Source organism: Salvelinus alpinus, chromosome 30 (assembly GCF_045679555.1).
Source record: "Salvelinus alpinus chromosome 30, SLU_Salpinus.1, whole genome shotgun sequence".
Lineage (NCBI taxonomy): Eukaryota > Metazoa > Chordata > Actinopteri > Salmoniformes > Salmonidae > Salvelinus > Salvelinus alpinus.
In genome coordinates, this window is record NC_092115.1 from 34,337,809 (window position 1) to 34,348,543 (window position 10,735).

The following is a 10,735-nucleotide window of genomic DNA, read 5'->3' on the forward strand; positions in this document are numbered from 1 at the left end:
CGCTTCCATTTCGTTCACCAGTGTTCTGACATTCTCCATGCCAATTTGTCACATGTGAACCTTGTTATCATTGGGTGTTGCCTTGCTTTGCATTTCTCTGAGTGTTAAGACATTTTTTTTGCCTGTTTTGTTTTCTAGTCATTATTCTTCTTTAATTAATAAAGGAAACTATATTGCCTTTTATGACCTGGGCGGGTTGTACTGTACTATTGAAGCCAGTCGTCTGTCTTCTATGTAAAAGTGTTTTATTGGATAATTAGGCACCACTCAAATACTTACTCTACTGTCTCCAGTACATTAGCATGGGGAACTTCAGGCATGAAACGTACGAAGAAAAACATGATTTACCAGATATTTTGGGTTTAAATCACAGTTTATCAATGATAAATAGACAATAAATAAATTACAGTACAACATAGAAGTATGCAAGTCATTCATACAAATAAGATTATACAGATATCCCCAAATTCAGTGTCAATGTTAGAAAGATTGTGAGTTGCCGTCTGCTTTTTCTTGTACTGTACATTATAGAATAGGTAGTAACCAAATAGTATTCTGTGAATTTCAAGGGACACAGTTTCAAGGGACTTTGTTACATACCCACTGCAAACTGGATTATAATACAGTGATCCCACTCGATGCATCACTTACTCTGCAGCAACATGGGGACATGCAACACTTGGAGCTGGAGGGGAGCTGGAGGGAAACCATGTGCAGGGAGGGAGGGGATGGCTTTACTGACACCTGCAACTGAAAAATAAGAAGGGAAAAAAACACACATTTAGCAGCAGTGTGACAATCGTTCCTCACAGTGATTTAAGTACAACATCAGAAACCACTCTATACTTATGTGACAGACCCAGGGATTCGATCATCCGTCAACAACAACAACCAGGTATGGATCTATTCATGGTTCTTCACAGTGCTACGAGGACAATATCTCCACAACGTGCTGACGGGAGTGAACACTTCCTTACCTTGGTGTAAATGCCATCTAGTGGACTGGTCGGTAATTACCACATTGAGAGGAACATTGATTTCTATATTTTACCTATATTTTACACATTACAATGACGTAAGGGTGTATGACTACACCTGAGACTCAAGACATGTGTTACAAATGTCAAAACTTTCTTGGAGCATACATTTGTCGTAAGGTAACAGCAACTCACAGCGCATTTCTGGACTGCGCTGTAGTGAGTCGGTTGGCTGGTGTGTGAACTACAGCAGCCTCTTCATGCGGCAGGTATGTTTGTCTATGTGCATAGTGGCCCGGTCCGTAGAGCTGGTCAGAATATCCAGGGCCTCGTCTTGCCTCTCCAGCTCAGTCTCAGCCTCCAGAGCCAGGTTTTTCAGCTGCATCAGCATCTGAGAGAGTAGGCAGAGAGCCATATAGATGCACACACACACACATGCTTGATTTAACTTGTGGTTGGCCCTTTTGAATCTATTTCCTCTGTTCCATTGTACAGGGCAAAGTAAATCAAGCTCAGCTCAAATATTTGACATATGTATTTGACCCAGGTCTGTGGGAGTAATCTCTTGATTCTTGTAGTGGTGTGGAAAAGTGTCTTGTCTAGGGTTATGTCCCGAGAGGACATGGAGTGAGTGAGTCAGTCAGTGGAAAAGACAGGGGAGATGAGCAGAGAGGAGGAATAACACTTTTTTCTCAGCCATAATTATTCTTCCACTGCTTGTCGGAGCCAAAAAGACAGAATGGCTGTCAGCTGTAAAATTAAAAACAATGAAGGGACTGCCGACAAAACCAAAACGATCTATAATAACTGTACTTCCATCGTTAGGTCATGACATAATCGCCGTGTGACACAATATTCATGTGACTAGTATACAATACTCAAGCACATGGTGGTTATACAGAGGTCTCTGGTCTCCTGAGGTCATCGATAACAGACAAGTCAATGACAATTTGTTATTTCAACTTTCTGTGTTCAGGGAATTCTGCAACTCCATCTCCACGCTCCAACAACTGTGTACGTTATGGTCAATGGAACAACTTAAATCAACCTTGTTGTGCCAAGCAAAACTTAATAGACACTCACTCCACACCCCAACACGTGGTTTCTAAACTAATATTATGTTATCCTACACATGCTCACACACACACACCCATTGACGTTATGTCAGTTCTCAGAGGCCAGTAATCGCAGACACAGCAACAGTGCACAGGAACTGCTTCAGACAGCAACGAGCAGACAGATAGTATTTCAACGCACTCCTTAATGACAACTGCATGCATTCACTTTCTAAGGTTTCTTCAGTTTCAGAGGAAAATTTGATAAATAGACTGATATCAATACTTCAAAATATACTGTAGAGTAATTATGGGATTCTGGTGCCATATACTGTAAAATGGACCTTTAACTAAATTCTAATGTTGAAGGTAAATTTTATCACACCACTTCTGAACATTTGGTTAGTTGTTTTTCATTCAACATACACAGTCAGACATGTAGGTAAAATACACTCAAGTTTTAAAAAGTAGGCTAATAACCTAATTAAACTGATGTGAGGTGAGTTGTGTGTTTAGCACATAAAAAAACTGTAAATATTCAACTGATTTGAACAATAAACTGACTGATAATCCGAAGGTATCAAATATCTTTTGACAAAAGGGGCTATTTGCTGTACACTTGGGTAGGAAATCAGGTTAACAGTGATTCTCACCTAATTCATGACATAAATTAGGTGCGTCATAAAGTGTACTACTATACCACTTCAGAAAGCGGTAGGCTATGTAGTTCAAAAGAACCATTATGACTTATCGGCACAAAATAATAAGCCATTGATAGAGAAACAAAACACATGTCCCTGGATTGTAAACAGACTCATTGCGAAAAATGTCACTAACATGATCGATTTGTTTGAAAATGATTATATATACAATTATATTGAGATACAATCGTATTGATACCATTCTGAAGTAGTCAATACTTAACTTGTAATATCTAACTAACTATGCCGTTGTGAACGCAATTTCCACAAAAGCCTCATTCAACCTCAGCTTCAATCGGCTTTACAGAACTGCTAATGGGACTGTAAGAAACACCCAAGCCTCAAGAGACTGTAGCCTGTGTTTCAGGAGGATTCTGGAAATGACAACATACCTGTAACGGATTACCGACCAATTACATAGACAAAATGTTGTGTTTTGAAGAGGTTTAACATGGAAAATACCATTCTGGGCAACCCATAATAATGTGTTAAACGAAAAATGACTGACTGCATTTGCGTCACTGTTTATGTCTTGCAACCATCGACCATGCATGGAGCTCACTGTTCAGCATTATGAGACTTTGAATGGAAATACTTTATACACTGTCTGACCAGAGAAGTCTAACCAAATAACTGGCCATGTCTCTTTCCCTCTCTCTTGTAACCCGATGGGAGTTTGGTTTGTGGTCTTACCGACTAATATATAAAATACGTAAAATAAAAATCATTACAGTGAATCTCTGGTTTGGACTGGAAATAGAGCATTTATCTTCCCATGATTTTCATAGAACATCAGAAAAGTTACACTTGTTCTTTAAAACCTGCTATTGAAATGGCATACATTTAATGCATCATAACATGGATATTCAATCATGCATTTCCTCTGAATTCAAAACAGATGTCTACAAGACAGGTAGAAACATTATCTGAATGCAAAAAAGAGAAAATGTTAGGGCAGTATAACTTCAGACTGTTATAAAGCATTTGATCCATAGGATGAAATGCTTGAGTATACAGGAAGAGGCATTAGAAGCCAGATTCCAATATTGTATCTCACCTGTCGGATTTCCTGAGCCTCAGCCTGAGTGACCTCTGGCTTAAGGACATGCACCTGCAACTGGGACAGCTCTCCTGCTGGGACTGTCATGGGGACCTCTGTCTCCTGGTACTGCAGCAGGCCTGCTGCCAAGGGAGGAGGCAGAGATATAGTGAGAAGGCCCCTCAAACAAACACATTATCTTCTTATGAGCGTAACAGTAACCCTATGATAATGTAATGGGGAAAGCTCGTAACAACAACAAAACACGGCATGCATCAGAATTGTGTAATAAATCAATAAGCTATGTAATAAATCAATAAGCTAGAGTGTATAATGAGATTTCAGCTCAAGATGTGTATTGAACAATATGCCATGCTAAAACCCATAGATCTTTACTGCCACTTGGTGGCCAAACACAAGTCATTGTACAGAGCAAAATAAACAAAGAAGAACCCCCGACTGGGACCACAGAGAGTAATCTAAACTTCTTACCTGCATTCCATATTGAACCTTGATCCTGGTCACATGGGGTCGTAGCTGGGGTCGTCATGAAGGCAGAGTACTCACTTGTGTACTCCACCTTCTTCTTATACTGCATCTCTAGCACAGACATGGCCTCCGGCATCTTAGCCGACAGGAGTCGGAAGCATATGTCTGGCTTCCCTATGAACCTCTGCCTCACACTGATCTCATACGGATTGTGCACCCGGATGTCATCCACCTCATCCCTCTGAAAGCGGTGGAGGAGCACATAGTTTGTGTCTCGGACTTCTAATGAGGAGACCATCACCATCAAGCAACCAGGCTTCAGGTTTGAGTCTCCACCTCTGGAGACGATGGCTGGTACGCTGGTGATCACTCTGTGCTTGCCTGTTCCTGTTCCCTTACAAGCAGCCTCTCTGGCAGCATGCTCAGCCTTGACATCCTGCTGACTCTTCCAGGGTAGTTTGCCAAAAGGCCACCAAGGGGGAGACTCCAGTTCAGACAGTAGCCTGCAGAGATAATGGTGACAGAAGTTAGAGGAATGAATCCAATTCAGTGAAGGTTCACACAAATGAAGGGTAAACATGTTCTGGATAATAGCTATACAATCTCAAATAATTAACCACTACTATATATTAATGTATATTTAATCATCATGTGGATAGAAAAGCATCAAAACTTCGGAAAATCTCCATGATTAGCTACAATATTTGAAAACAATAAAACAATGGACTGACAGGGGCCAGAGGTAGAATTCAATATCCACCTTACCTGTCTGCCACGCCCAGATCAGAGTCGATCTTGCCTAGGCCATGCATGATGTTATCAAACTGCTCTCCCTGGTGGTGGAGGACATTCCCTGTGTCCCCTAGCCGTCTCTGAGCCCCCGCAACCAGGTTAATCAGCTCCCTCCCCTTGGTCGGCTGTGCCTCGGCCCCCTGAACCTCAGCAGATGGGGACAACAACCTCTCCCTCCAGAAATGCTCCAGGACATTGTAGACCACCACCCGGTTGGGCCTCAGCGAGCCGAACCAGTGCTTGATATTCCCATGCTCCAACACAGTCAGAGTGCTGAAGATGAAGCTGGACGACTCCATCTTGATCTCCATGATCCTTGAGAGGCGGAAGCCAACCAGGTTCTCTTTGCTCTGGTCTGAGGTGAAGCGCAGCATGGTGCGGGTCAGGGACAGGGTGCCGGCATCCCAGCGCTTCTCACTGTTGATGTAGTAGGAGCCTGGCCAGCTGTGGATGGGGATGTCTCGGGTTGGGCATGTCATTTTGGCTTGGCTTCAGATGCTCACCTAGGAAGAGAGGGGTGAACATGTTAAAATGTTAAAATGTTGTATTGTAAATAATATTTGAATCAAGGTCAATATGTTAATCGAGATAAAAGATTAGAGACTAAAACGTTGGAAATGCTAGCTAGGAATTTAAATCAACCCAGCAGTAAAGCTATGTTATGTAAGTAGCTAGCTGTCATGGTAATCAAGGCATTTTGGACTAGCTATTTAGACCTACTATATGGACAGTATAGCTAGCTAGATACATATGTTACTGTGTACTAGCTACTTTATTAGAGTGCCACTATGTCGATGCTAAGCTTGCTAGCTGACTAGCAAAACATGCAAAATCATAACATGTCAGGAAGCTAGCTAGCTAGCAGCCCTCTTCATAAGCGTTCCTCTCAAATAAAAGAAGATAAGAAAATGTGTATTTGGAGTAAATTGCATTCGTGTTCAAACAAACAAAATAGGTAACTAGCGATCATTCAACATTGTTTGATGTTTTTGTTTACTCTTTAAACAAACCTGGCACCTGAGCTCCTGCAGGGTTATGACTATTCCAGGAAATCAGTAGCTACAGTTTTGTAATGTTGCGTAAGACGATCATATTATCGATGGTGCAAAAGCTAGTAGTCATTATTTGAGTACAGCTGCTCTGCGTGGAAACGGTTAATATATATTTTAAGGTGCCACTTTAATAATTGTAAAAGAAAAAGAAATGTAAGAAAAAAATCTATTCGCAGATTGGTTCCCAAGCAGGTGATTTGTTTGGACGTGAAGAGACGTCACTTCCTCAGTACAGACATGTTTACAGTCCGTCTAGAAACAATGATCCTGCTATTTGAAATGTGTAGATTAACATTATTAATGTCTAATTTCAAAGTGTATATTTACTAAAGACATTCAACGTTGAATTAGCAAACAGTACGGAAACAATCATGTGTAAAAAAAAACAACGAACAAATTAAAGCAAATATTGGGCGTGTGCATCTATAAATGTGGTCCCCTAAAATGCAAAATAGCATAGCCATAGGAAGCTATTTTTAGGCTCGAATGAACGAACAAGCTTCTCCACATTTTTGACTTATCTTTGCAATATAAATCCAATAATAATGATGAAAAAGCAATTAATATGACATATCATGTCACTATAGTTTAGGTACGTCGCTTGCTTGCTAATTAGTTAGCTAGTTAACGTTACACCCAGGACTTGTTTACATCATTCAGTATCATGGACAGGGAGTCTTATCATAACTGCTGTAGCCTCGTTAAAATATCAAGGCAATCCTATGAACAATTTTGGTCTTCGCACTTTGTGGATTACATAGAGAAGGATTTGAGCTATTCCAAATTCTTTAAAAAGTACTTACTTCCTAACCACCCATGCATGTTCTCGGGGAAATTTACTGAAGACTGGAAATGTAGGAAACAGTGGGTCACTGAAGAGGGGAAGCCAAACTTCCAGAAACTGCTGCAGCAATTTGGTAAATAAATGTTGTTGGCTACATATCTATTACAATGTCCAATAACTTTGATGTCAAATGAATGAGTTTGATTAGCCTATGGATGGGCTGTTCTGATCTGTGATTTGACAACCATTTCTCATTGTTTGTGTAATTATCTGATATATTTGGTAATGAAACATGTGTTGCAGTTATGATGAACCAATAACCCATTTTGTAAATTGTGTTTTCAAAGTATTTCTCTTTTTTCCTCTTGCAGATGAGACCCCGGTTCCAGTTGCAAACTGCAATGCGAAAGAATACAATGCGAACCCCAAACAAATTATTCCTTTCAAGGAATTTATTCACTACTGGAGAGAGTACATACAGAATGGACACTCGTCACCAAAAGGATGTCTCTATCTGAAAGATTGGCACATGTCAAGGTATTGAATTCACCTGTATGTTGCCTCTGAAATAAGAGCACACTGTATATAGACTTTTTTCTATCGTGTTACTGACTGTATGTTTGTTTATTCCATGTGTAACTCGGTGTTGTTTGTGTCGCACTGCTTTGCTTTATCTTGACCAGGTCGCAGTTGTAAATGAGAACTTGTTCTCAACTAGCCTACCTGGTTAAATAAAGGTGAAATAAATAAAAAATGATTGGAACATTTTTTACAGTATGTAAATAATGTGTATATACTGAAGGTAGCTGTATCAAGAATAAGCTAAACATGGCTCAATGGTTCCATCCTCTGTCTTTCACAGGGATTTTCCTGAACACAACGTTTACACTACCCCAGTCTTCTTTTCTTCTGACTGGCTTAATGAGTATTGGGATACTTTGGAGGTGGATGACTACCGGTTCGTCTACATGGGACCCAAAGGCTCATGGTATAACAAAACATTTAATTATAGTCTATAATGGATATTCTCTTAAATCTGTCTCTAACATGTACTTTATTTTTGCTATAGGACGCCATTCCACGCTGATGTGTTCCGCTCCTACAGCTGGTCAGCGAACATCTGTGGCAGGAAGAAATGGCTCCTGTATCCCCCAGGCCAAGAAGAGTTTCTACGAGACAGCCATGGCAACCTTGCTTATGACGTCACTGCCCCTGAGATTCGAGACAAGTTGCAATTCCCACACTGCGATGAGGCCTGCCAACCACTAGAGATCATTCAGGAAGCAGGGGAGATCATATTTGTGCCCAGTGGTTGGCACCATCAGGTTTATAATTTGGTAAGTACTGCAGTTTGGATGTGGGACAAATTAAGTGGTACACTTGATCAAGAGGTTTTTTACAAATCATTATCAGTATCAGCACCTGTATGGTTCATATGGCTAATTTTGAACTAAGTAACCTGACTTCTGTCTCATTATCTTGCAGGAAGACACCATCTCCATCAACCATAACTGGCTGAATGGCTGCAATGTGGACATTATGTGGCAGTTCCTTCAGAATGAGCTGTCTGCTGTCCAGAGGGAAATAGAGGAATGGAGGAACACTATGGATTCATGGCATCAGCACTGCCAGGTGTATAAGACACTTGGAGATAGACATACAGGGCCTTCGGAAAGTATTCAGACCCTTTGACTTTTTACACATTTTATTACGTTAGTCTTGTTCTAAAATGAGTCCCCCCCCCCCCCCCCTCATTAATCTTCACACAATACCCCATAATGACAAAGCAAAAACAGGTTTAGACATTTTTGCTAATTTATTAAAATATCACATTACATAAGTATTCAGACCCTTTACTCAGTACTTTGTTGAAGCACCTTTGGCAGTGATTACTGCATCAAGTCTTCTTGGGTATGAGGCTACAAGCTTGGCACACCTGTATTTGGGGAGTTTCTTTCATTCTGCAGATCCTCTCAAGCTCTGTCAGGTTGGATGGGGAGTGTCGCTTCACAGCTATTTTAAGGTCTCTCCAGAGATGTTCGATTGGGTTCAAGTCCTGGTTCTGGCTGGGTCGCTCAAGGGCATTCAGAGACTTGTCCCGAAGCTACTCCTGCGTTGTCTTGACTGTGTGCTTAAGGTCGTTGTCCTGTTGGAAGGTGAACCTTTGCCACAGTCTGAGGACCTGAGCGCTCTGGAGCAGGTTTTCATCAAGGGTCTCTCTGTACTTTTCTCCCTTCATCTTTGCCTCGAACCTGACTAGTCTCCCAGTCTCTGCCGCTGAAAAACCTCCCCACAGCATGATGCTGCCACCAAGCTTCACAGTAGGGATGGTGCCAGGTTTCCTCCAGATGTGACGCTTGGCATTCTGGCCAAACAGTTCAATCTTGGTTTCATCAGACCAGAGAATCTTGTTTCTCATGATCTGAGAGTCTTTAGGTGCCTTTTGGAAAACTCCAAGCGGGCTGTCATGTGCCTTTTACTGAGGATTGGCTTCCGTCTGGCCACTACCATAAATGCCTGATTGGTGGAGTGCTGCAGAGATGGTTGTCCTTCCGGAAGTTTCTCCCATCTCCAGAGGAACTCTAGAGCTCTGTCAGTGACCATCGGGTTCTTGGTCACCTCCCTGACCAAGGCCCTTCTCACCTGATTGCTCAGTTTGGCCGGGCTGCCAGCTCTAGAAGAGTCTTGGTGGTTCCAAACTTCTTCCATTTAAGAATGATGGATACTACTGTGTTCTTGGGGACCTTCAATGCTGCAGACATTTTTTGTTACCTTTCCTCAGATCTGTGCCTTGACACAATCCTGTCTCTGAGCTCTACGGACAATTCCTTCAACCTCATGGCTTGGTTTTTGCTTTGACATGCACTGTCAACTGTGGGAGCTTTTATATAGACAGGTGTGTGCCTTTCCAAATCATGTCCAATCAATTGAATTTACCACAGGTGAACTCCAATCAAGTTGTAGTAACATCTCAAGGATGATCAATGGAAACAGAATGCACCTGAGCTCAATTTCAAGTCTCATAGCAAAAGGTCTGAATACTAATGTAAATAAGGTATTGGTTTTATTTTTAATGTAAATAAGTTATGTTTTATTTTTAATACATTTTAAAACATGAAGAAAAGCCTGTTCACTGTCATGAGGTATTGTGTGTAGATTGCTGAGGTTTTATTTTATCCATTTTAGAGTAAGGCTGTAACATAACAAAATGTGGTAAAGTCAAGGGGTCTGAATACTTTCCAAAGGCACTGTCTGACAAAGCAGATGTATTTTAAAAAGCTGTGTAATCTGAGTTGGTATTTTGTTTTACAGGTCATCATGAAGTCTTGCTCTGGGATTGATTATGGGGAGTTTGCCTCTTTCCTGAAGATTATCGCTGACAACCGCATGTCCTTCTTGAGTTCTTGCTCCGAAAACAACTCCTCAAATTACCCACGTCATCTTTCAGAGACCCTTGCCACATTGGGGCTTCACCATGCTGCCTTTGACCTGCAGAGGGTGGCTCACATTCTAGAATGCATGCTCTGCAATGAAGACTTTAAGAGACTTGATCATTCAACTCTGAGCTCAAAACCTGAAAGTTTGCTGCAGCAGATTCGAGAGACCATGCTCTCCACTAGAGGGCAGCACTCCCTTTACCAGGAATAGACCACCCAGTATCCCTTTGTGAGCATCTTTATCAATACATTTAGTTGATAAGGCTTTGGTTTCAGAGGTAGCCTAAATTACTTGCCTGATGTTATCTTGACCCCCCCCCCCACAAAAAAAAAAATGTCATCCTGTGTGAGTTTATGGGTGTTTTTGTATGTTCTGAATGAGATGTTGATAAAATGACAAACGTCCATA

The 10,735-nt window shown here is 41.3% G+C and overlaps 2 protein-coding genes across 6 annotated transcripts; one reads left to right on the plus strand and one right to left on the minus strand.

The window, feature by feature from the left end:
• Positions 1-354: 354 nt before the first annotated feature.
• Positions 355-6,350, minus strand: LOC139559558 (synaptosomal-associated protein 47-like). 5 transcript variants are annotated; one of them, XM_071375653.1, is made up of 6 exons: positions 6,051-6,350; positions 5,027-5,556; positions 4,265-4,764; positions 3,791-3,915; positions 1,173-1,368; positions 355-750 (listed from the first exon to the last, which is right to left on the minus strand). In XM_071375653.1, the coding sequence occupies exons 2-5, from the start codon at positions 5,530-5,532 to the stop codon at positions 1,222-1,224; spliced, it is 1,278 nt and encodes a 425-aa protein (XP_071231754.1). In that variant the 5' UTR covers positions 5,533-5,556; positions 6,051-6,350; the 3' UTR covers positions 355-750; positions 1,173-1,221. The 5 variants fall into 5 exon arrangements, with proteins under 5 accessions (XP_071231754.1, XP_071231755.1, XP_071231756.1 ...); XM_071375654.1 differs by having other exon boundaries at positions 6,071-6,336; XM_071375655.1 differs by having other exon boundaries at positions 3,791-3,912; positions 6,064-6,336.
• A 183-nt stretch (positions 6,351-6,533) lies between these two features.
• LOC139559557 (2-oxoglutarate and iron-dependent oxygenase JMJD4-like) lies at positions 6,534-10,735 on the plus strand. Its single transcript, XM_071375651.1, has 6 exons — positions 6,534-7,022; positions 7,261-7,426; positions 7,752-7,877; positions 7,959-8,226; positions 8,375-8,521; positions 10,202-10,735. The coding sequence occupies exons 1-6, from the start codon at positions 6,770-6,772 to the stop codon at positions 10,535-10,537; spliced, it is 1,296 nt and encodes a 431-aa protein (XP_071231752.1). The 5' UTR covers positions 6,534-6,769; the 3' UTR covers positions 10,538-10,735.